Source organism: Berghia stephanieae, chromosome 1 (assembly GCF_034508935.2).
Source record: "Berghia stephanieae isolate SIO BIC M18660-M18661 chromosome 1, UCSD_Bste_1.3, whole genome shotgun sequence".
Lineage (NCBI taxonomy): Eukaryota > Metazoa > Mollusca > Gastropoda > Nudibranchia > Aeolidiidae > Berghia > Berghia stephanieae.
In genome coordinates this window covers 46,226,442-46,253,941 of record NC_088360.1, presented here as the reverse complement: position 1 = coordinate 46,253,941, position 27,500 = coordinate 46,226,442, and the positions used below count along the sequence as shown (strand labels likewise).

At 34.7% G+C, this 27,500-nt stretch overlaps 2 protein-coding genes across 4 annotated transcripts in view; one reads left to right on the top strand and one right to left on the bottom strand.

Moving 5' to 3' along the window:
- Positions 1-9,087, top strand: part of LOC144976041 (uncharacterized) — a 15,917-nt gene extending 6,830 nt beyond the window's left edge. For all 3 annotated transcript variants that reach the window (XM_078920256.1, XM_078920257.1, XM_078920258.1), the window contains exons 2-5: positions 1,507-1,709; positions 3,323-3,599; positions 5,233-5,378; positions 6,440-9,087. In XM_078920256.1, the coding sequence (XP_078776382.1) occupies positions 1,507-1,709; positions 3,323-3,599; positions 5,233-5,378; positions 6,440-6,964 (1,151 nt within the window). In that variant the 3' untranslated portion in view covers positions 6,965-9,087. The remainder of the gene's footprint in view (positions 1-1,506; positions 1,710-3,322; positions 3,600-5,232; positions 5,379-6,439) is intronic.
- Positions 9,088-15,570: 6,483 nt separating this feature from the next.
- Positions 15,571-27,500, bottom strand: part of LOC144976077 (enhancer of rudimentary homolog) — a 12,849-nt gene continuing 919 nt past the window's right edge. The window contains exons 2-4 of the mRNA XM_078920259.1: positions 24,282-24,369; positions 17,177-17,297; positions 15,571-16,651 (exon numbers count right to left, since the gene is read on the bottom strand). Of these exons, the coding sequence (XP_078776385.1) occupies positions 16,558-16,651; positions 17,177-17,297; positions 24,282-24,369 (303 nt within the window). The 3' untranslated portion in view covers positions 15,571-16,557. The remainder of the gene's footprint in view (positions 16,652-17,176; positions 17,298-24,281; positions 24,370-27,500) is intronic.

Below are 27,500 nucleotides of genomic sequence, written 5' to 3'. Positions count from 1 at the left end.
ATTTGGTTTTCTCGTCATGACTATCAGTTCCTCCTTTTTGATATTCATGGCTAATCCCATTTCTGAGTAGTTTTGTTTTGACCTGACATGTTAATTCCCACCCTCTTGCTTCATCTTCGGCTAACAGTACAGTGTCAACAGCATGTCTTAAAAAATCTATTTTTCCATCAACATTTATTACTTTTCTTACGGAAGATGAACTCTGTGTAAGGATTAAAAAGATATGGGGAAAGAATACAACCTTCTCAAACTCCTCTTTTGATGTCGAAGTAATGTGAAATTTCTCCCTGTACTTTCATGGCTGCCTTCTGGTGTTATTATGAATTTGTAATCAAACTTTTATCTTTACCATGTAAACAGATCTCTAAAACTAGTTGATTCTTTTATGATGGACACTGTCAGATGCTTTTACGTAATATATAAAGCATGCATATATTTTCAATGGCTTATTATAATTTGAAACATATTATGCCACAATATTAATCCCAATTAATATTACACTAATCGTAGCAAAGCATCAAATATATACCATCCTTCATCCTATCATTCTCCTCCTCCTCCTCCTCCTCCTCCTCCTCCTCCTCCTCCTCCTCCTCATCATCATCATCATCATCATCATCATCATCATATCATCAACATCATCAGCATCATCATCATCATCTCATCATCAACATCATAATTATCATCATCATCATCTTCATCATCATCATCATCATCATCATCATCATCATCATCATCATCAACAACAACATTGTAGGGGAATTGTATTGTAGCTGTATTTCAATTGGTGTTCCTCTGTGTGCTTGGGTTAAAGGCTGCTTAGCCTAAGCCTTTTCGCCAACTCATCATAATTACATCAAATGGTTCTTTAATAAGCACAACGTGCATGTGCGACTTCAAAGCCCATCTTGTAGGACCAGGAGAATGGCTAATATTATTTTATCAATATTTAGTTATGAAGAAGAAGAAAGAATAATCAACAGCTATCAAATTAGTGTGCACAAAAAAGGATTAAAATTCAAATCCAATTCAGGAGCCAGGACTATAAACTGTATCACTGAAACTCAGATAACGACTTTTGATTAAAAAGTACATGGAAATCAACTGATTTTATTTGAGGTCCCGTAAAGCTAACTATAATCATTTTCTATTAAGTGACCAGAAAAAAATATATTTAGCAACAACAATGTAAAACTTTTAGTCTAAAAACAATACGGATAGAATAAGTGTCTCTCTGTGTTGTTATTTTTTAAATTATTTTTTTTTTTTGGTAGATATAAGCAGAATTTGCTTGCTGCATTTAGATGGAATAGCACACTAGAAATGTTTATATTCTTCTAAAAAATTATTATCATTTCTATTGAGTTATTTTCATACAATTGGTTTTAAATGAACATTTGGTTTTCTTACAAGAAATTTGCTTTCCAAATTACCGTATTGGGAAAAAGAAATGCTAAAACATTATCAAAGAATGTACACTTTCATTTCTCTTTCTATTCTTGCCAGATACCTCTTTATCTTCAGTCATGCCTATAACATCACAGATCGAGCAGATTATCAATGACTTTACATCATCAAAACTTGGGGAGAGGGTCTACCTCGATATTTCAACAGAGAATATGCTTGTCTTGAGACCGTTATGTTCCGGAGGATCCACAACTCTAGGGGCATTTTGGGTTAGACTTCTACAACATGCCAATAACTACCCTGTAAGTATTTAGCCAAATGAAAATGAAATAAATATTCTTCTTAGTACTCTTACATTCTAGTGCTGGTGGTGAAGAAGTTATCCCTTTTTTTCCTATAATAATCTGATGTCAACTCCATATAAGATTTAATTTTATGACTCATTACAAACCTTTTTGCTACATAATAAGTAGCTTGCTTCATGAAGAAAAATACTTTCTTTTTCAAGATCACACTGTTAAAAAAAAAAATAGTAGACATGAACTGAAAGCAATTAGATGACCAAAGGCGTGTTTAATTTAATCAACACCAACCATTAACGTGGCTATGACTGTGACAGTAAAATCCAATGGAATAAAAGTATCACAAATATTATACATGCTCGATCAACGTCAATTCTTTCAATTAATCAAATGATTAATTTCACATATTATGTTCACCTGATCATGGTGCTAGGTTAAAAACAGTAACGAAATTAAAATAAACGTTATACCTTGTAACAGATTTTGACGAGGTGTCTGTGTTTTTTTTTTCATGTAAAAAGATAATGATGGTGGTAGTATTAGTAGAAGTATAGTAGTAGTAGTAGTAGTAGTAGTAGTAGTAGTAGTAGTAGTAGTAGTAGTAGTAGTAGTAGTATTAGTAATAGTAGTAGTAGTAGTAGTAGTAGTAGTAGTAGTAGTGTAGTCGTAGTAGTAGTAGTAGTAGTAGTAGTAGTAGTATAGTAGTAGTAGTAGTAGTAGTAGTAGTAGTAGTAGTAGTAGTAGTAGTAGTAGTAGTAGTAGTAGTAGTAGTAGTAGTAGTAGTCGTATTCGTAGTAGTAGTAGTAGTAGTAGTAGTAGTAGTAGTAGTAGTAGTAGTAGTAGTAGTAGTAGTAGTATAGTAGTAGTAGTAGTAGTAGTAGTAGTAGTAGTAGTAGTAGTAGTAGTAGTAGTAGTAGCAGCAGCAATAATGATATAATGATGACAATAGCGACAATGATTATACTGTAATACTAATGATAATAATAATAATAATAATAATAATAATAATAATAATAATAATAATAATAATAATAATAATAATAATAATAATAATAATAATAGGTAATAATAATAATAGTAATAATAATAAAACAGTCAAAGCTACTTAAGTAGAACAGCACCGTTAATCAGAAACTACTCCAATTAATAATTATTATGAAGTGTTTGAATTCAACATGAAATAATAAAATATGCACTTTTGATAAAAGCAGTTTTAGTTTTACCGTGCTCGATGTGCTTCACAATGCCTTATTTACTTCCCAAAAAATACTTGCCTCCCTCCATACAAGAGAGATGTCGCCAATTTAACATAGATTTCTAAAACAAACCACGTCATACGGTTATGTTTATCCACATGATTTTATTATTTGCAGTATTGTCAAAGTATTAACTCTCTACTAGTAGTCTCAGTTCGATAGTTTTCAATTAAATAATGTATTTTCAATACCATGTGGAAATAGCCTATACCCTGATATCACATTCATGGATTTCTCAACCACCGGATTATAGTAAAAAAAAAAAAAAACCCCAAAAAAACATTTAGATATCCATAATCGATAAAAGATTTTAAAACCTTTATACTTCTACTTTTAACCTTATATTCCACATTATAGGTATATTCCTACCCCTACAAGAAGATGTACCATGCTGGCAAAAATTATGAACTCTTGTTGAGAGTAGAAGGGTTGTCGATTACAATAGCTTTGGCCACTGGTCAGTTGACCATCAGAGGCATTCATGTCATTGACTGGTTTGTCACAAATTTCCCTGATATCATGGATAGATATTCTTCACCCCCAAAAAGAGAATGCACAAAGAGATTGAATAAACTTTTTACTACTGACGAGGCCATACAGTTGGAAAAGGAGAGGGAGAAAGTGATGATGAAGTGTGAGTGTTTCAAGTCTATATTTGATTTAGCATCCATGATTCACCAATAATTTTAAATAAAAAATAAACAAACAAAAAGAAATTTAGAAATTGAATAGGGTAGGGTCGTCCCAAATCGTACACGACCTAAATCCATATGATTCAGAGTGTGTCACATAAAACCTTTTTGTGTGTTTACATAGTGCTCTTTTTCATGGCGGCTTGATTTTTTATATGTTAAGAAGATATTGAACTTCACATTAAAATCGACATTCATACCAGTCATTATGAACTGTAATTCAAAATATTGTCATAAAGGAAGCTAACCGATTGTGTATGAATTTGGTTCCTTTTCCAAGTTGATGAAGTAGTCTACCACAATTTGTCACACAATCTCTTAATTTGCACCACTATAATAAATCGACTCTGTAAAAATATTTTCTCTATCACTAGTGTATAATTTTGATTTTAATGATAAGCAGAGATGTTAAATTTGTCATTTACATAAGAGTTTTGTCAGTAAAATAAATGTAAAAAAGCTTTTTAATCATATTTTTCTCTCTCGTACGGATTTGGGGCATGTCACTTTACCCTGTGCCCCAAACTGTGCATGCCTTGTCCCAAATCCATACTGTTAATCCAAGTATCCAAAAGATCACATTAATTTCAAAATGTTAGCATTTATGCAGCTAATATCCACTAACTGTGATTCTAAAAACAACAAGGGGTTTAAAACCAATAGTAACACGGTTTCAATATGTGCTAATAATCTAATAACCATCACCATGCATTTGTATTATATTAATCTGTCGCTTGATAAAGGGAAAAACCCAAAACGTCCACACCATTCGTCTTTTTACATAAACTGAAGCTGAAATTCTACCACATCATTATCATATAAACTTTATTTAAAAAATATATTGGGCTGTATGATTGTGTATGGGTTTAGGGCATGAGCAGACGTATTTGGGGCGAGGGGTTTGGTAATCTGTTTTTGGTTTATAAGCCAGGTTAACAGATTATACCTCACATGTATTTTTATCAAACCAATCAAAAGATGTCAAATAATTGAGTTTCTCAAACTGGAGAGTTTAGTTGAACCAATCTGCAGTTAGAGTTGTTAGAATGTGAGGTATAGTAAAAACGTATGGATTTGGGCCACCTACCCTAATTGTGTTTTTACTCATTGTATAAAAACGCTATGTTGACACATCAATAATAAGGATTTTCTATAATTCACTAAAATAAAGATGATGTTTCATTCTGCAGTTTATAGAATTAAAATCATATTATTGTAGAATTCACAAATAAGACCATCATAAATTGAATAATCAAACGTGTTACTTTTATTCCTAGTCTCAAAACACTGAAAACTTTTTAATTTACTCAGACAACGAACGTGCTATTCATTTTTTGGTAACTGCCTGTGACCCGACATTTAAAAACTGTATGTTGTTTGAATAACATTAGGTTCATACTATAAGATAAAGGTAAAAAAAAGCATCCATGTCAATAGCTTACCAGGCATAGCAACAAGAGGTCACATGACCATTAGGTGGAAGTGTCAATTATAAATCGAAGGCATAAATGAATTGGCTTCATTGATGTTATGTGGGAATGGCACATAAAGATTCATTTCAAATTATTTCTTCAGGTTTGAAAGAATGGCCTGTAGAAGCATTGGAAAAAGCTGTCAGTGTGATGGATGCGGGAAAAATAAACGAATATTATGAATCCATTGACTATAACGGCTTTCTGGCTGGTGAAGACATAGAGACACACAGCCATATTGCTGAACTGGTAATGTATGGATTGCTTTCGTCTCAAGTAAATTCAATTTCATTATGAAATCCATCATGGTATTGAATTTACAAAGAAGGCATCATGACACGAAGATTATGTCGCTAGTTTCAGTCTTTTCTATCTCCTCCCAAAGGCACATACATATATGAAGTCGATGCCAGTGCCATTTCTTTTCTTGTATTAAAGTCAGGCCATATTTGATTTTATGTCATAATATTATTGCCATTGTAAAGCTAAAAGAGCTTGACATCGTCATGGTTATACTCTATAGAAATTCTATATATTATTATTCTTTATTATTATATTGAGTGTTGCCAATGATTACTGGTTGGATGATAATGATAGAAAGCTCAGATCCATATATCATGTCATTTGTCTAGGTACTTTGTCATATAACCTCTCTTGACTCAAGCACACACGCACGTGAAAACGTATTAAGTAACACAGTCACTGCCATTGGAGAGCAATGGAAGCTTTTGTTTCCGCTCAATAGAAACATAGGCAAAAGAATTTTATCAAAGAATACAGAAGTGAAGGTCCAATTGTTTTGAGATTTCTGTGTTTGCCTCTGATAGAGTTAGAGATTTTTGTGTTGCTAGAGGGATTAAAACGGGGAATTGAGATTAGTTCAAGATTCCAGTGATTTCGCGATTTTCATGCTGCACTGTATTATTATTATTATTATTATTATTATTATTATTATTATTATTATTATTATTATTATTATTATTATTATTATTATTATTATTATTATTATTATTATTATTATTATTATTATTATTATTATTATTATTATAATAATAATTATTATTATTATTATTATTTACTATCATTATTATTATTATTATTATTATTATTATTATTATTATTATTATTATTATTATTATTATTATTATTATTATTATTATTTCCAACTTTTGAAAAGTCAACAGTAAGAAGCATCATTTTTCAAATATAGGCTTATCTACGCTTTGTAACTTCATGCTATCAAGTGTACATGTATCGAATGAGACATGTAACAATGATTTCAATTGTTTTTTTGTAATGAATTTTTTCAGTTAAATCCAGAAGATACAAAGAAACAATTAGACAAGCTGAATGAAGGTGCTATTGTACCCGGCACAGTGTTCTACCGATTGTGGAAGTCAACGCTTGACATGTGGTTAGCCAGTAAAGGAGCAAAAATCTACATAATATCACCCTTTCTTGACTGTCAAAGACTAACAGACGTTTGTAATCTTGTTCTTAGAAACAGACTTACTGCTTGCATTGATACAATGTGTGTTTCATTTGGGTCTCTGCATAATAAATTTGCTGAAGTAAAAAGAAAAACTATTTCCGATTTTTCTGCAGAGGATCAAGTTTTCATTGAATACAAAGTTTACAACAGCATTGTCTATCCTGTCCTTGACTTTTCATCAAGTTTTATTGCAATGGTGAAGGAAGGACGAGCCCGTATTTTACACTCAAATTCTAATTTTGAGAGGCACAATCTTCAAACCATAAAGCCCACATCTGCTTCATTCATTGAAATACCAGAGTATTACTTTTTTGAAAAATATTTGGATCCTATTATTGGGTAACGAGACAATAGTCAAAGAGTGCTGTTATTTGTAATGAAAATTTTAGAGGTATAATTAAAAGAATTAACTTTGTTATAAACTACAGCAAGGACGTTCACTTTTTGACATTCTAACTCCATAAGTAGATGTAATTTTCTATTTGAAAGAAAAGGAAGACATTTATTTGATGGAATCAACATGCTTCGTCTTTTGATTGAAAGAAATGCATTTTGAAGCATCTCTGGGTTTTGTTTTGTTTTTATTTTGGTTTCTCTAATCTTCATTTTATAAAGATTCCATAGTTTTTTCCTAAGTAGGTCAGATGGGCCTAAGGCCCTTTGATGTTTTCACTTTTGAATTTTGAACATTATTGCATCTCTCTACATTTTATTTTTACAATCAGCATTATTTGTATTCAAGGGTAAATCTATTTCAACTATTTGCATTTCATTATACAATCAATATTTTTGTCAGTGACATTCATTAATGATGAATTATATTAAAGATGTACTTATAACTTCTTGCATGTAGCTGCTTGGTTGTCAACACAGACAGGATTATATGGTTATAGTAACGTGATCGTTTTATTAAACATTATATAATTGTGCATGTATAAATGATATCTCTTTTATTGTATAGTTTCTCAGATACAGCCAATTATTTTGACTGACAATATCTATTTAATGGAAAGAAATATCACTCATTTGACTACCTTAACTTAAGACCAGCTCACTGGTCAAGGCTATTTCTATTAATATTAATTTTAAAATGTCAGGAATGCAAATTAATTTTGTATGTACTTCAAATTTGCAATGCTCATGTTTATATTGAAAATGATATCCATTTGCTCTCTGGATCAGGATAATAATTTGAATCTCATTGTGCGAGGGTGGGCTGGAAAGTTTTGCAATTTTCTTTATACTTTCAAAGATATTTAATATAGAACCTTAACATTTGGTCTACATACTTTCTTACCAATTAGCTTTTTTTGTGTCAACTTTTCTAAGGTCTATGCATGACATAATTGCTTTTGTCCTCTTACGTGGTCAACAACCTTGGTCAAAACAAAAAATGAAAACGACTGCACCAAAAGATATTCGATTCAAGCAGCGTGCTGTTATTGAATTTCTGAATACTGAACGCTGTTTGCCCAGAAAAATCCAGCCCAGAATGAAGAGTGTTTATTTATGGTGGCGTTTGTGTTGATTAATGCACTGTTTGGCAATGGGTAAGGTTCATGGGAGGAGGAGACCTGATCGAAACAAAATTTCAAGATCAAACTCGAAGTACCTCGAAAGTCACTAATCAAACTGAAGTCGAAAACATGATTCTGGCAAATCGGTGTGTCAGACAAATTGAAATTGCGAAAGAATTTGGACTTTCAAAGGAAATGATACACCGCATTGTAACAGTGATCCTTGGATACAGGAAAGTATTCAGGTGGGGGTCCCAAGGATGTTGACAAGTGTCATGAAAGAGCAACGAAAAAGAATTTGCTCCAAACTATTGAAAAGGTATGAAGACGAAGGTGATGCCTTTATTCAGCAAATCGTCACTGGGACTTTGAATATGTTGTTCATATCGAATTTTGAATCAGGGCCAAACAGTGAATTCCAATCAGTATGTTGCTGGAAAAACTGAGAGCCTGACTGAAAAGAGTGCAATCCCAGAAAAATGCGATATTGCAACACGATAACACTCAACCCCACACAAGTCAACGAGGAAAACGGATTTCTCTACTTTGCCACATCCACCCTACAGTCCAACCCTAGCACCTTCAGACATCTTATTCCTTAAATTGAAGGAGTATCTTAAAGAAATCCACTATGAAAGCAACAAAGACATGAAGTCTGCTGTCCTATCTTGGTGTAGAGAAAAAGGACATCAGTTTTTTTTACAGACAGAATGCGTCAAATGGTGCTCTGTGTTGGTTGTGACGGTGACTATGTCGAAAAAATAAAGTAAACAATCTGTAGCTGAGATTTCGAGCTTTCTTTAGATGTACTGTTTAATGAATTATTACTTAAAATGAGGGAGTTATTACGGAAATTGCAAAACTTTTCAGCCTACCCTTGTATTGCTTAACCCTTTTCGTATTAATAATTTAATTTCCAATTAATCAGGAAGTAAGGTCAAAAAGAAAACTGAGGTAAATACTCAATAATTTGCTCAATTGTTTTTGTCAACATGTTAAGCAATCTTCTTATCAAATTTGTATTATAATTTGATTATATATATATATATATATATATATATATATATATATATATATATATATATATATATATATATATATATATATATATATCAAACCAAATATAAACCAAAAGTTTAAAAATTTAATTTTGTCAAATTTTGACAAAGTTATGACAGTTCAAAATGACGAATTGGTAAGGTCTATAAAACTCAGACATTTTGTAGAAGCAGTGTTTTAGGTGGGTTGAACCTGAGTTGAAGAGACAATCATTAGAATGGTGACACCCCTCTTCGCCAAAGACCAAAAACTTCAAAGCTGAGAAATAGCTGAGAAAATTATGCCAACAGTGTTTTGGGACATCAGATGTATAATCCTTGTCGATTTCCTATCACTGTCAACTCTGAACGATACAACTAGACCTTGAAGCGACTGAAAGCAAGAATTTGTCGAGTTAGACAGGCTTTGGAGATGGAACAATTATTATTTCTTAATGAAAATGCCCTACCACCAAGTGCCAGGAAAAGGGAGGTAATCGTATCATTTCGATGGACAACGATGTCTCCACCCCTTATTAATTCACCAGACTTGACACTTTTGGACTTTCATCCTTTTGGTCCACTGAAGGAGGTAATGTGGGGACATCGCTTTGAAGATGATGAAGAAGCCAAGGCAGTAGTGAAAAATTGGTTCAAAGTTCAATCAACTTATTTTTACGAGGACGGAATACATGACCTTACAAAAACACACACAATTGAGAGTGGCAGAAACTATGTTGAGAAGTAGCCCAGCTCTAATTTGAGGTATAATACATAGTATTGATTCAATTTGTTTTAAAAAAGTAACAAGCAGAGTCCCATTACTTTTTTACTCACCCTGATAGATATATATAAATATAATATATGAGACTATACACATAATTCATTGCATGATTCACCGGAAATGTTGACATAATTAGCATGAGATTACAAGGATTCAACTGTATCTTTCTCTTTCCTCCCCATCTGTTAAAGCCAAACCAGTTAAACAGTATTATTATATGTAGTTGCTTAGCTGATAAACCTGTATGGCCTTCTTTTGATTGATTTACCGTATTTTCCCAAACTATAAGTTATAAGCCGCACCACTCAATTTTTTTGTTTTTGGATTCATTTTATCCTAGCATAACCTGCTCCATGGTATAAGCAGCACAGCTGTGTAGGATTTACTTGCATTACGTAGTTCGATTGGGACCAATATGTGATTTCAGTCATTAATTTGTTACAATGTCATGAAGCCTACACACTTGACTGACACGGACAGGGTAATATACTAGCAATATCACTGTATGATTTGTCATTGTTTATTGCAATATCAAAACAATAGTCATGAAGCTGACGGAAAGAAAAACACTTGTATTAGCCACTGTGTACTATAAGCCGCAGGCTCGAGATCAGGGAAAAAAAGTCACGGCTTATAGTCTGGGAAAATACTATAGCAAAGCAATGTGATAATTTTTACTGCTTTATTGTGAAATCATTGTTGTTATTAATCTTATTTACCAATAAATGTTTCATTGTAACAATAATTAATTTACAAAATTCTATGAACAAAAAAAAGAGAAAATGGTCATGTATAAATTGCTCTGTGATAAATATATTGAGTACCTGCACTTTTTTGCAGTTGGTCAGTTGAATCATTTTTATTAGTACATATTTAAATAAGTGAATACTAAGCTGCCAGAGGTTGTGGACTGTAAAAAGTCTTGAATAAAAATAAATATGACAGCTTCCTAAAAAAAAAGAACCCCGTGTTTTTCTTGTTCTTTAGATTTGTTATAATCGTTTTTGATGAATGCTTTCTATCATTATTATTATAATTATAATGGACGATATTAGTATTTGGATACCATGTTTGTTTTTGTTTTTATCCATCTTCATTATAATATTACCTGATTAATCCTGAGCCTATGTTATCCAGCTAGCTTGGCCATATTGCCCAAAAATTAGCTTCTTCGTTACTTATTGTAATCTGCTTTCAGACAGATTACAATATATTTTTGATTAATAATAGAAGAAAAAAAAAACAAATACAACTTTAAAAAAGCAACAAAGATAGTCAGAGAAAAAAAGAAAGAAAGAAAAAAATAATAATAAGGGAGCGGCTCAAACTCTTTTCAGAGAACAAAAAAACCCATAAATACATAAAATAATACAGAATGATTATCATGTTATAAGCAGTTAAGCCTTGAAAGACAAGAGCATGACATTAATAGACAGAAAATAAAGATGTGAATGGAAACTTTTTAAAAATATATATTGAACACTGCATCGTGTACAAGATAGTGATGGCATTATAATAAAGAAAAGGGCAATCTATTGCTTTGTCACAACCTTCAAACACAAATATTTTGATGTCGAGGAATTTATAATCAATAATTGAGCATCCAAAAAGTCATAGATCTATGACAGCATTTAAAGAAATAGAGGAAGTGGATGTATAGAGTAAGATTGACAGTGAAGCTAATGCTTTACCTACCAAAATTATTAAATGCTGTGTCGAAAAATGTAATGCATTTGGCATCAAACTGTTGGGTCTAATCATGAATACACAAAACCCTTGGATTAAAATTTGTTAACATTTTAGTGTAGGAGTAAGAATTGACTGTTTGGGAAGGAATATTAAAGCTTGAAACAAAGAGAAGGAGAGGGGCTTTGTTGGCCCTATACAATGCATAAGACTCGACCCATTTGTGTTGATTAGACAGCATGCAACACAGCAAAACAGAGTGATTAGAGAGCAATAGTTACATGTTTGATGTTGAATAGTTCGCATATCAAGCGCAATGGATATTGTACAGATGTTGTTTGTTTCCCGGCACTTGAGACACATTTAGGTCATATCAGCGCCATTAAAAAGAAAGGAAACTGGATAGTAAAAAAATTCTAGAATTACCTAAGAAAAAGTAAGAAATAAGGGAAAACAGTGCAACATGCATTCGTTGAACATGCATTCGACAAATTCACAGTTTCAACAAACAAGGACATAATTCCCAAATTATGTCCTTCATTGTCTTGGTAAATTTTTCAAAGCATCCACGGTTTCGATGAACTAAACTGATACTTAGGGCCAACAAACTGGCAACGGAGAGAGAGAGAGAGAGAGAGAGAGAGAGAGAGAGAGAGAGAGAGACTTTGTGAACTTATAGCCTGAAACTGACCAAAAATAATAAATAAATAAATAAAAAGAAATAAGTCACAAAACAAGACAATGATCTTGAAAAAAAAGTTAAGTACTGTGAGTTGTATTCAATAACTCAACCAATGGAATCATTTATTTCCTTGAGCACCACTACAACAACTCATTTTTCATTTTTTTAAACTTGTGATCATCATCATGTAATGTCACATAAATTTTTGGTCAGTCTCAGTCTCAGGCATGGCCATCTTAAGTACTTGCCTGACCAGAAACAATCAGTAGGCTACATCACAGTTTGTGTCTTGTCTTAAAGCTGTGTTCACGTATTTTTTTGAAAAATGGATTCAATTAACTTTTCAGACTGTCCCATACAGTTCGTCAAATGTGTGTTGCACTGTAGTTCAAATAGGAACAGAAGTAGATTCCAAGAGCATACTTTCAATGTACTTAGTTTGTGATAACCTAAAAGTCTCAACAAGACACTCGCACAGAATCCCACTAAGAAGAATATACTAAATACATGTTCAAAACAAAAATTATAACTGACAGTACATAACAGGGATATGATTTACCAGGGGAAAGAAATCATCTCCCAAAACTAAATACGTATACTTTTCACTGCTTCCCTCTCAGTTAAGGGCTATGGCAGGGACCAGGACAAAACCAAATTATCTCATTCCAGGACAAAAACAGAAAGCAACTTGGAAAAGGAAATATACAGGGATAGAAGACACAGCAACAGTGACCTCGCCCACTTGGTTCAGGATAACACTCGCCTAATCCAAGATACACCTCTTGTACTTAAACTTAACACATAGATTTGATTATGAATGGTACCAGGACACACAACTCACAAACAAGAACAATCACCAGCGACAGACTCACAAGTGGTTAGGTTCAACGTGAGCATTTGGATGTTCACAATTGTCACAGGCACAATGAACTCTCAATGGGCCCAAATCGTATGTACACATGATTCACCATAAATACTTGGCCAAATATCTTTTTCATTCACTCATTATTTTTCTGTCATTAAAATTGCAACAGCTTCACAGTTTTCAAAATTAGGTTTATTATGGTGTCAGGGCATAAAAACCAAGATGAAACTTTTGAAAGATATTGCCTTCAATGTTTAAATAAAATGGAAATTGTAAAGAAGCATGTTGAGATTAGTGCATGTTTCCAAAATTCTGAAAACAGTAGATTTGTTTGTTACATTCCTGTTTGGCATACCACACAGTTATAAGCATTTGGAAAGCGTGGCTGTGATATCTTGATCAAAAGTATACTCTTATTAGTGCAGAAAACTCCCAAGCAAAAAGCAATTTATTGCCTTTTTGTTCTTATAAACAACATTTTGGTGGTTATAATAATAAAACTGCAACTGTAACAATGGATATTATGATGCTAATGACTGAGAACAGAGCAGAGATATCAAAATCAAAACCTCAGATAATTGAGTCTCAAAGATAGGACAGGTTACCTCCTGGTGTGCAAAATCACATAATTTCTCGGGTGTTAGCTAAAGCCAATAATTAAGTTTGCTCAATGATGATATGCCATGTTACTAAAGGTTTTATGGCGCTTGCAAAACTTTTAGGTTATTGCATCTCCAGTGGGTAAAAGGGAAGACGATGCAATGGTCAAAATATTAGAGATATACAGTTAAAAGCACCCAAGAAAAAAGTAAGACAAGAGGGCTAGTAAAAATACACAACAGAGGTAGATTCTATAAGTGCCAAATTAGAGAGGCTGGAAGACATTTCTTGGGATAGTTTTTTTTTCTTCTTGCTTTGCCTGGCACTGTTTCATACACACTTCAGAACTTTAGATTTTAAAAGCAATCAATGTGGCTAGCTCGAGACAACCATTAAAAGTCCCACCTAGACACAAGCTCACGATCCACTATCAAGTGGGGTACACTCAATTGTCTAGAACTATGACTATGATAGTACACAAACGTCAGGAACCATACAATTCAATGCTTCTCACTACCAGGCTACGGATCCTAGCCATAGCTAATGTAGAGTGAATATAAGTCCCATTTCTGGACAACAGCAACATGAAGGTGAAAACAGAAGACAGCATGAGTGACCTTCCCAGCCCATAATGGAAAATCAAGGGCTCCTCCTATCCATCTTTTTAATGATTCAAATAAATTTTAAAAGATGTTAATTGTTGTTCCATCTCCGTTGTCATATTAATGGTATACAAATGGTAATAAATTGATTAGTGAATATACTGCTTAATGGGTAAACTTTTTTTCTGTCTCCGAAAAACTGATTAGAACTCAAAGCTACTGCTTAAAGTTAAAGCAACCTTGGTTTTGTTTTGTTTTTAAGGGTTTTACGGCGCTTGCAACACATTAAGGTCATATCAGCGCCAGTAAAAAGGAAGAAAATGGGATAGTAAAAAGTTCTAGATTTACAATTAAAGCAACCAAGAAAAGGTAAGACAAAGGGGAATTTGTTCAAATAGGAAACAGATGTAGATTCCAAGAGTACACTATCAGTGTACTTAGTTTGAGATCACCTAAAAGTCTCATTCAGACACAAGTACAGGTCCCGACTAAGAGGAATATACTCAAATGGTTACAAATCATATGTTAAAAATGAAAATAACAACAGTACGTAACAGAGAGATGATTTACAAGGAAAAAAATATCATCTCCCAAAACTATAACTATACATTCGACTGTTTCCCTCCGAGCCAAAGACTCCGGCCAAGGTCAGAACAAAACCAAATAATCTCACTCCAAGACAAAGACAGAGAGCAATTGGAAAACAGATACAGGGGGATAGAAGACACCGCAAGTACCTCCCTGCCCACTATGGGAGGTCAGGAACTCCACCCAGAAAGCAACCTTCCCTCTCCCCAGATCAACAGATGTATTCATGAAAAAAAGAAGAAATTGGATTGAGATTGAGAGAAGTGGAAGAAGGGCTGGGGTGTTTATATTTTTAGGTAAATGTGCACCATTTCTTCATGGAAGAATTGTGGCCTGGATGAAACCGACAATTATATTCCATTTGATGCCACAGAGTCGATCCTTAATTTCCATTTAACTTCAAATGATATCCCATGCATGCATTTGGAAAAAATGGACAAGCATTTATATAGGATTTTATAATGAAGATATCCTGCAAGACTTGTGATGTGTTGATTAAGGCCAACTGGGCTTCTAGGCAGGAATTTTATATTTTTAAAAATAATATAAAATTAAAAAAACTCACAAAAGAAATTAAATTCAGAATTATTTTTTTTTACTTTTTTTATTTTTAATCAAAATATTTTACATGTATGGTAAAAATGGCCAGATAACATGAATTTGAATTATTTGAATGATGCCCCCCCCCCCCCCTCCCACTAAAAAAAAAAGAAAGTAGAAAGGAATAATACAAATTAACCCTACAGCATTTCCCCTTTCTGTCAAGATGTTGATATAGTATATACATATGAAATCATCAGACTATTTAAAGTGATTAAATATCATATCAATTTATCGTGACTTATGAATTTTGAAGTACTAATGTACAAATTCATTGACTCAAGACACCTGAAATAAAAATGTTAGTCTTACATACCTACTCAACATCTGTGCCAACAACTAAGCAATAAAGAAAAGACCATATTGAAAGGCAAGAAAACAACATAAAGTACACCATTTTTCTTTTATACAGTTTAAACATATTTCTGTATTGAACTGCTTCAGATTAGGTTACCAGGTATTCAGACAAGACTAAAAAATGTATTCAGTTTACTCGGCTAATCACAAAAGATTTTAAGATTTGAGTTTGTTTTTTTAAGTAAAAAATTCAAAACAGATCTTAACGATTTTAATAAAGTCAATGTACTGAACTTTTCCATATATAAACAGTTTATGACTGACACTTATTTATTCAAACTGATGTAATTCAACATGAGATATATTTAAAAAATAAAAAAATTAGCTGTATTTCCTTACATATCGAACTCGGTACTGGTACATGGTACAATCAATATATCTCATGTCAAATCAAATATAATAAAAGCAACTGTCATCCATGAAACACAAGAGGCAATATGCTAATTTAAATAAATAAATTGAAATATTACAAATTTAACTTTCCCAAACTCAGTTTATAGTTTTTCAAAAGACAGGGTGAAACAATTATTTTTTTTGGTTTTTAATAATAAAAATGAATGACTAATGATTAAATGAGACACAGACAACAATAAATGTTGGCAGTGATGCAGTAGCGATCTACTTTCCAGCCTGTTTCCTCAACATGTTATATATCTTTTCTTTCAGCCAATCTTTATTGTGAGGGGTGTATGTGCCTGTTGTCTTCTGGAACCTAAAAAAAAAAAAAACAATGATGAAAAGAAAAAGCATTATTTCCATTGATATCTATTTGTATCAGAGGAAGACACAAAACTAAGAACATGTCGGGAATGAAAATAATTTCAACACGCATAAAAAAGAGGATGGTAAAGGAATCAGAACATAATAAGAAAAGTTTCATTTCTTTATAAAACAGCACAGCAGACCACATAACCAATAAATTCAGTCGAACATGAATTGTCTTTAATAAATAATCCGTATTTTGACCAAAAATTATAAATATATAAATAAATACATAAGTAAATAAATTGATATATTTTTTTTGTCTTAAACTTAAAAAATAAAAGAATATTAGATGATGCCCAACTACCGAATGGATCTTTATGTTACTAAAAATATATACACACGCTTCTCCCTCGCCTTTTTTATTATTACAAACTCATCGGGACATGTAAAAAAGTTCTGAATAAATTTTACGATAATCTTTCTATATAAGTAAAAACCCACATTAGGAGTAGTAATATCTGACAATACTTACACAAGGCAGCTGAGATCAGTGAGTTGGTCAATGAAGTCAAACAGTTGTGAAATATCATAGGTGATTGAAGGCTCATGGGGGTGCAGACGCTTCAAATGTTCCTCAAAAATCTTACACACACCTAGAGGGATTTTTAAAAAAAGTAAATATGTTGGCAGGATTGAGAGCTGCTTTGAGAAAAAAATATACTAAGGAAAACACCATGACTACAACCAGGGCTGGCGGAGTCGGTTATTTTTAAACCGACTCTGACTCTGACTCCAGCCTTGAAACCGACTCCGACTCCGACTCCTCAAGCATAGTATTAATAGGTAATAATATGCAACCAACACTCGCAGCTACTTTTAGCTTTTCCCCAGTATATGTATTATAACAATACAAGCCGCTTCATATTTGAAACTAGGACAAAAATGGAACTGAAACTAGACAAAAAGGAAACTGAAACTAAGATATGAATAAAACTGTCATTAAGACCAACAAAAAGAGGAAAAGTGAAATTAAGACAATATTGAAACTGAAACCATTTATACTAAAATAAAGTCACTTCTTATGGTCTTATGGTTATCCCACTTTCTAATAACCTAACTTTAACATTGAAGAGTCAGCATCCCCACCCCTCCCTCTAGTCAAGTACGGGGTGATTGGCATTGATGCCAACTTAAATGTACAGCACCAGAGCATGAAGGTTGGGGAGGAAAGGGGGTTTTGGAAGCATAGTTCACCTTTAGCTAATACCAATGTAATTTTTTTCAAATTCTATAGGCCTGGATACTATCTATATCTAGTATCTAAAATATTACACATTGAATGATATAAAAATGCGGTGTGTCTTTTTTACGAAACCCGCCAAAACCCTGCAAAACCCGCCGAATCCCGACAAAGTTATGGGAAGTAGGTGGCAGTGGGGAGTGAACCTAGAACTCAGGGAAGTGTACACCATTGGGGAGTGAACCTGGGACTGGGTTTCGGCGGGTTTCGTAAAAAAGAACTAGTGCTTTTTTACGAAACCCGGCGAAACCCGACAATATCCAGCAACGTTATGGAAGTAGACAACTGTGGGGAGTGAACCCGAGACTCAGGGAAGTGTAAATCAGTCGGGAGTGAACCTGAGACTAAGGTTATCGGCCAGTTTCAGCGGGTTTCGTAAAAAAGAATTAGTGCTTTATTACGAAACCCGCCGAAACCCGACAATATCCAGCAAAGTTATGGGAAGTAGACAACTGTGGGGAGTGAACCCGAGACTCAAGGAAGTGTACATCAGTCGGGAGTGAACCTGAGACTAAGGTTATCGGCCGGTTTCGGCGGGTTTCGTAAAAAAGAATTAGTGCTTTATTACGAAACCCGCCGAAACCCGACAATATCCGGCAAAGTTATGGGAGTTTGGCAACAGTGGGGGGTGATCCTGGGAATCAGGGCGGTGTACACCAGTGGGGAGTGAACCTGGGACTGTGTAAAAAGGATATCAGTGGGAAATAAACCTGTAACTAAAGGGAGATGGATACCATTGAAAGTTGAAGCCGGATATGGGAGTTGAGTACCAGAGGAGAATGAACCTCACACTATAGGAGATGGGCGCCAGTGTGGAGTGAACCTGGGACTCAGGGAAGTGCACACCAATTGGGAGTTAACCTCGGACTGTGGGAATGGATAACTGTGGGTATCCGAGCCGAACTATAGGAGTTGGGTACCAGAGGAGAATGAACCTGACACTATAGAAGGTGGGCGTCAGTGGGGAGTGAACCTGGGAATCAGGGAATTGCACACCAGTGGGGAGTTAACCTGTGAATATCTAAAAAAGGATATCAGTGGGAAATAAATCCGGCTTCAACTCCCAATGGTATCCATCTCCCTTTAGTCCCAGATTTATTTCCTACTGATATCCTTTATACATATTCCCAGGTTAACTCCCCACTGGTGTGCAATTCCCTGAGTCCCAGGTTCACTCTCCACTGGCGCCCACCTCCTATTGTGTCAGGTTCATTCTCCTCTGGTACCATACTTTCATATTCGGCTTCAACTTTCAATGGTATCCATGTCCCTTTAGTCCAAGGTTTATTTCCCACTGATATCTTGTTTACATAGTCCCAGGTTCACTCCCCACTGGCGCCACCCCCTATAGTGTCAGGTTCATTCTCCTCTGGTACCAAGCTCTCATATCCGGCTTCAGCTTTCAATGGTATCCATCTCCCTTTAGTCCAAGGTTTATTTCCCACTGATATCCTGTTTACATAGTCCCAGGTTCACTCCCCACTGGCGCCCACCTCCTATTGTGTCAGGTTCATTCTCCTCTGGTACCAAACTCTCATATCCGGCTTCAACTTTCAATGGTATTCATCTCCCTTTAGTTCCAGGTTTATTTCCCACTGATATCCTTTTTTACATATTCCCAGGTTAAATCCCCACTGGTGTGTAATTCCCTGAATCCCAGGTTCACTCCCCACTGGCGCCCACCTTCTATAGTGTCAGGTTCATTCTCCTCTGGTACCAAACTCCTATAGTTCGGCTCGGATACCCATAGTTATCCATCTCCCACAGTCCCAGGTTAACTCCCCACTGGTGTGCAATTCCCTGACTCCCAGGATCACCCCCCACTGTTGCCAAACTCCCATAACTTTGCCGGATATTGTCGGGTTTCGTAATAAAGCACTAACTCTTTTTTACGAAACCCGCCGATGACCTTAGTCTCAGGTTCACTCCCGACTGGTGTACACTTCCCGGAGTCTCGGGTTCACTCCCCAAAGTTGTCTACTTCCCATAACTTTGCTGGATATGGTCGGGTTTCGGCGGCTTTCGTAAAAAAGCACTAGTTCTTTTTTACGAAACCCAGTCCCAGGTTCACTCCCCAATGGTGCACACTTCCCTGAGTTCTAGGTTCACTCCCCACTGCCACCTATATCCCATAACTTTGTCGGGATTCGTCGGGTTTCGGCAGGTTTAGTAAAAAAGACACACCCATAAAAATGCAATGTCTGAAAGTGGTAAGGAGTCGGAGTCGGGACTTCTGACTCCGACTCCACCCTCAAACAACCGACTCCGACTCGCCAGCCCTGACTACAACTGAACTTCTGAAAACAGGGTACCAGGCAAATCATTTTTTTCTTCTGTTTGACCTCTCATATCTGGGAAAGAACAATTTTCTTACCATTATACAGCCTAATCCCTAAGTTTGAGATCACCTAAAAGTTGCTCACCCCCCTCCCCTCCACTCCTACACACATACAACTTATTTGCATCTGCCCCTTTTATTAAATTTCAGCTCATGAAACGTGCCGGTGAAAATTCACCCCAAAAAAGAGAAAAAATCCCCAAAGAATTGTTATAATCACTCTTGCTGTTATTTTACTAGCAGTATAATTGTTGAAAGAAAATGATTATATACATCTCGCCTCATCTAAATTAGAAAATGCCCGAAATGGGCAACCCCCCCCCTTCTATGGACTAGTTAAATTGCACCCCTCCACCCCTCTTCGGCCAAAGTGCACATCCCCCCCCCCCTCCCCTTCTATTTGATAAACTAGAGTAAGAGAAATACACTCAAATGTTTACAAGGTTTGATCAAAACCAAGAATGTAAATATCATTACATAAAGAGAGGTGATTTGCTAGGAAAAAAAAATATCATCTCCCAAAATTAACACTATATTTTTGACAGTTTCACTCTCAGCCAAGGACCAGGACAAAACCAAGTATTCCCATTCTAAGACAAAGGCAGAAAGCAACTCAGAAAACAGATATCGGGAGGAAAAAAGACACAGCAAGTGACCTCAAGCCCATCCTGGGAAGTCAAAAGATCCCACCCAGAAAGCTGAGACTAAAAACTGAAGTAGGTAAATGTCTTCAATATAACCCAAATGCACTATCTATATACATCATTCTCACGTTTATTTATACTCGTATGTGGTGAAATAATATTTCTATACACTAACGTCTCTACCAACAACATTAAATGCTGATCTGCAGACATACCATCATCTGCTCCAATCAGCACCAGGAGAATTTGTATCTTTGCAGCTACAAAAAACCATTCCATCTAAACTAAAGGCAGAACATAATCTGCTTGCTCTTAAAACGTTGGCACAAAACAGGGATGCATAAAATATAAAAATATTATAAAATATAACAAAAGGAATCAAACAAGCAGAGGACATGCTGATAACTGCACAAATCACAGCAAGCATCCTTGAGACTGGGTAGCCAAGATCATCATACATATCTCCTGTATTTTCTGAGTTTCAAACTATGCCTTACTGTGAATTTCTGATTATCAACAAAAAATTATTCATATTGCTATTATTACTGAACATAATATGTCCTTAAAAAGGAAAACACAAGGCAATAATGGCATTTAAATTAATTCAAACTAGAAGGTATGCTGAAAAGCAGGTGTACAAATCTAAAGTAGACTCAACTAATAAACACAGCATAATACAGGAACAGTTGTTTTTTTTCCAGGAAATCATATACGTAGTGAAAATGAGTTAGAGGATATGGTTAGGTATTAATAAAATAGAAATAAATATGAACCTTAATTCTTAAAACAGCACATTTCCCTTATTTCCAATAAGAAGTACAGTAAAATTACTTTAAACCGAAAGAAGCTAAACCGAAAAATACCTTAAACCGCAAAGAATTTAATAAATTGTACTAGTTTCTTCATTATCTTTCTACAAATTCTTCCGATGAACCGAAATACTTCTAAGCAGGACATTCTTTAAACCGAAACAACTTGAGAGCACCTTCCCTCTTTCTCTCTCTATTTTTCTTCAAAAATTTGGGAAGGTGGCCACACATAATAATGCCCGGCAATATTAAACAAAGAGCATAAGTATAAGATGAGGGTGAGGGGTGGGATGGGGTTGAGGGGTAGACAAACACTTCAATCACTGCACTTGGGCTTGGCCAACACCACAATCGCGCAGACTGGAAAAGGAAGACAACAGGTGACTGGCAGACGAAAAAGTAAGAAAGAGGGGGAGGTAGGGGGTGTATAATCTCGCTTGTGTGTCGATGCTTTGGAACTGACTGGATTTTCAACACGACAATAAGGGGGTGGGTGTAGACAACTTACCATTGACATGCCATTTCATTTCCACTTTGTTTAAATGTGTATGTGAGGGTGTGAGGGGGGGTTCTATGTAATTAGGCCTTTGAACCTAATGGCTTTTCAACAAAAGAGGGGTGTGTAGTAGACAGCTTAGCAATCACATGCCTTTTCACTTTCATTTCACTTCACCTCTGAGTAGCTGCGCATCATTCATTATCAATTATCGCACACGAACTTTTGATCTTATTTTAGCTTTACATTTTACTTAAAAGATGTTTAAAATAAAGCACTGTACTTATAGGTTAAAATAAAATACTATGTGAAGTCGATGAAAAAAAGTTGAGCAAGACGGAGATATGTTAAAAAACACGGTATCCCGATATTTTGAATGGAAAAACAAAACCCCAAAAATATTTTTAAAATACATCCAAAAAAAAAAAAATGAAATAAAATTTTTTTAAATTAAAAAAATTAATTGGTTACCAAGACGACATTTATTCAACAACTTTATTTAAGGGGAAACAACCCATGGTGCGATTAAATGACCAATTAACTCTAAGATTCAACCCGACAAAAACCGACACTGGCATAATATTCATGGGCGGGGTAGTCAAGACTGGCCTCAGTAAGTAAAATCCAATCGTTGTGAAGGAAATGACAGGCCCTGTCACTGCCGCAGGGTGTTTTCAGCTTTGATTTTTATAAATTTGCCGACAGAAAAGAAAATACGTTTCAGAAATTGCGATTTAAATCCTATTTTATTTGCGGGTGAAAATCATTGACATTGCACTTTGTTTGGTAAAAATCGGTATAAAATTACGACTTTGGTGATGAAAATTGACTTTGAAGACAATTATTGTAAACTTTTAAAAATAGTATGAATAATTTATAACTCCCTTATTTGTGGGTCGATTTTGTCATTCGAGGTATCAATTTTATTGTAATAAAGAGATAGGAACTTCAGAGTTATTTTTTCTGATGTGAAATTATTACTTTGTAATTTTAGCACCAAGAAAAATAGTCGGTAAATAAATTTGTTACACCTCTTTGATAGACCGCCAGGGTCCGTTCGTGTAGAATTGTGAATCAAGCATCTCAAAGTCTTCGACCAATCACAGGCTATCTATCCAGCTGGCCGAAACAAAGACGCTTCTCCCGTCGATGTATTACGCTATTGTTATGCAAGTAATATAACACCTTATTGAGTAGGCCTAAAAGCTAACATCTAAAAGTAAAAAATATAATTCTGAGGAATTTGAAAGTCACATTGCTGAAATCAGCTTGAAAAAATAAGTACATTGGTCTTTGTTTCATAAAAATCGGTTGAAAACCAACTGTTTTACGAATAAATTTGATTTTAAAAATTGCTTTAGTTTATTTTAGCTTTTTTTAGCAACTTTTTTATTTATTGGCCGATTTTCTTGATTTTTATATCATTCTTTATATCTCAAAGAGACGAGATCAGTGATATACTTTGTTTGTTTCAAATGTAACTAGAACATAATTTGGCTTTTTTACCTATCGACCATGCCTGGATAATTTATTCAACAACATGGCGATGTGACGCAACTATTCCATGGCCGTCTTCCACTGCATCGACGATGATTCAATTCATTGTTGACAGCTGTTGACACGTGAGCTGTCAGAACGACCAATCGTTGAAGGGTCAAGATGCTCAGTAGCCAATCGTTCTTCTGTCAAAAAACTTAAGAACTCACGAGAACAAAAGTTTGAAATGTGGTGATGGACGGACCTATGAAATCGTTTCTGGGCGGAGTTTAGCCATGAGTGACCGTAGAAAACGAAAAGGCGACTACATATATCAAAGAGTAGGCTTATATCATCAAAGGATGTCTACATGATTGACATGGCCATATAGGGAACTCATTATCTACTCCCCCAAAAATAATCTGAACACGAGAGGGTTAAATAGTACCACCCCTGAAAAACATCGCAAAACAGGAACTTGCATTAAACCAAAATGGTTTAGAAGGTCCCCAAAATTTCGGTTTAAAGTAATTCTACTGTAGTAAAGTGTTTGTAATCAACATGTTATACCAACCTTCCAAGCACTCATTTATTGATTCATAGTCGGAGTATGTCCTCGTCTCTGGCCGTTGATTAGGCTGGACCAGCAGAATAGAGTGAGACTGAGAAATATAAAGTATTTAACACAGTTTTAGAAAGCTGTAAGTTAGTGGCATAGGAAATCAAGCTATAACAAGGAAGATGAAAAAGGTAACTTGAAATTTGCATGTTATATCAACTGAAAAATAGAAAAAGAGTCTAAATGTGGATGCAATGCAAATTCTAATACAATTAATACAACAGTTTAGAAGTTTAAAATAGACATACTAAAAACTTTTAAGCAATTTTGTACAAAGGTGAGAATGACTGGTCACGAAAAAGGAGGATATCTTGATAAATAATAGCATAGTGTACCAATTTCATGACCCATTCATGTGATTATTATAACCTATAAATATATGAAATTCTTTCCAATTTACTGAGATGCAACCCAAAATGTGTCTCCACAGGAATTTCTGACACCAATCAGAGAAATTTCAAAAGCTAAAAGAGTCATTACAACATACAAAATCTTGTCTAAGCATAAAACCATGTGATCGTACTATGTCAACAGCCACCGCCATCGCCCCCCCCCCCCCCTTTTTTTTTTTTCAATATTAAAAAATAATGTGATGTGGTGGTTATAGTACTAGTACTAGAGATGATGGAGTGGTGGTAATTATAGTACTTGTTATAGGTATTATACTGTAGTCAGGGTTGCCAATTCAGGAGGCAAACATTTACTGAACATTTACACAAACATAAACCAACCCCTTTCTCAGTGCTGAACTCCAGTAAAAAGACATTATGTACTTACTCTTTTCCACTTAGCAGGTGATTGGAAATTTACTGAGGATTTATAACATACTGAATTTCGTACATATACAGAAAATTAGCAACCTTGTGGAGTGGTGGTTGGGATTATGACAGGGTGGTGGTGTTGTAGTAGTGGTCGTGGGAGGGAAGATGATGTGGTGGTGGTTGTAGGAATGACGATCGTTTGGTGGTTTTAATAATGGTAGTGGTAGGGATGATGATGTGGTGGTGGTGGTAGGGATGGTGATGTGGTGGTGCTTGTAAGGATGATGATATTGTGGTGGTTTACAGTAGTGAAGGTGGTAGTTGTTATAGTAGGATGATATGATGATATTTGCAGCAGTAATGGTAAGACTGATTATGATGATTTAGTGAGGGTTACGGTAGTAGTGGCATTGAGGATGATATGATTGTTGTAGTAGCGGTGGAAGGGATGATGATGTGGTTGTTGTAGTTGTGGCAATAGGGATGATGATGTGGTGGTAGGGATGAATATGATTATGATGTGGTGGTTGTAGTAGTGGTGGTTTTACTAAGACCTATAACTAATCCCCTTATTGAAAAAACATCCTCCAACCTCAAGCTAACCCCTGTAGAAAAAAAATAAAACTCTGGGTCTGCTTTGCAGCACCTTTCAATACTTCAACAACAAAATGGCGGCATAGAACCAAAACAGGACATAAAAGGAAATTTTCAATTTTCACTAATCTATCAAAGTTTGTTCTAGAGTTTTTAAAATGCTACTATATATTGACAAATTGAAGAAATAAACGCCTGACAAAAGATCCACTGTATAAATACAAATTGAAAGAGATGCTACCCAGAGGAGCTTACGGAATTTCTCTCACAAAGCTTTCAAATGACATAATTTTTTTCAAATTCATTTTTGACATAATGTGCCTACATTGATTTCGATCACACCAATTAATATTTATTCTCATTTTCTCTCATTTCTCAGATTTTCTTTCTCTTTTCTCTCCTTCATTTACTCTTTTCTCTCCCTCATTTGCTCTTTTTGCCGCGGACCGTGCCAGTTGGTAAATCGCCACAGAGTATGGAGTGATGGTGATACGTTATAATAATATTAGTACTCTCATTTCATTTCTTTCTTCCCTATCTCCGCCTCTGTTTCATTTACTAATTTTCTCCTTTTCCTCTCTCTCTCTCTCTCTCCCTTTCTCTCATATTTCCTCTTTTTGTCACGGACCTTGCAGGTGGTAAATCATCAACTATTTACAATTAAATGCCACCTATTGATCTTGTTGGACAAATATTTTACCTGAATTGTTCCTTATTATGATGATGTTTAGTATATTTTCCTTTAAAACAAAGGAAATCCTACTCTTTTTTTTTAAATCTAAGACTTGGTAGGGATTTGCCACTTCGTCGTCCTGTTTTTTTTCTGCTGAATCCGAAAGCAACAGTAATTTTTGTTTTGATATGATTTTAAGTCGCTTTGGAATTCGTGAAAAGACTTATAATATAAAAATTAAAAACAAATGCCAACGAGTGAGACTTGATCCTTTCCACAACTATTGACAAGGAATGAATGATTGGAAGAAAGTGACAGCGACGGGATTAGATTCGTATGCATGCAAATTGAGATCAACTGAAATTACATGCAACTGAATAGTTCCAATTTGACTCCTTGACAATTGATGAACCGAACTACCAAGGACTACCCAACTCCTTGGCAATTAACACTTCAATTCAAATTTTAACCCGAACTAGCGCTTCGCTTTTCCAATGGCTTACCAGCACCTGCCTGTAGTCTGTAGACTGGAATCAGAATCAGACTCTCTACCAAGACTTTAAATTAAAATTTCTTAGAAATTTATAAAGTAGGCACTTTGATAACTCCAGTCCAGTGGCCGCCGATAGGCTCACTGTAAGGTGAAACTCGTTTTTTGGAACGTTATTTTTGACCCTTTACTGTTTTGGTCACCATGGCGTTATTTGTGAACCTATGTGACTAACTTTGGTATCATTATAAAGGGCACAAAACAAGCTTTCTAACGGTGTATTTAATTCTTAATTCCTGATTGTATTACTCAGAAAGCTTATGTAATAAAAATTTATAAATTTTTGAATTATAAGAACTTTTAAATTATGGATACATTTTAATTATACTTCATACATCGATAGACAATTAATTGAAGAATGTCTCTGCCAAATTTCATCAAAATTGATACACTCGCTCATTATTTTATTTTTTCCGCCATCAACCCCACTTTTTAGGACAAAAACCTCATATTTTTCCCCCTTTTCATTTATCCTTAATTTTTCCCATACTTTCCATCCATAAAAATGATTTATATGAAAATAAAGCTTATTTTCTGACCATTAAAATGATACCTAACACTTGCCAATTATTTTTTAATTGAAACCAAATTACTGA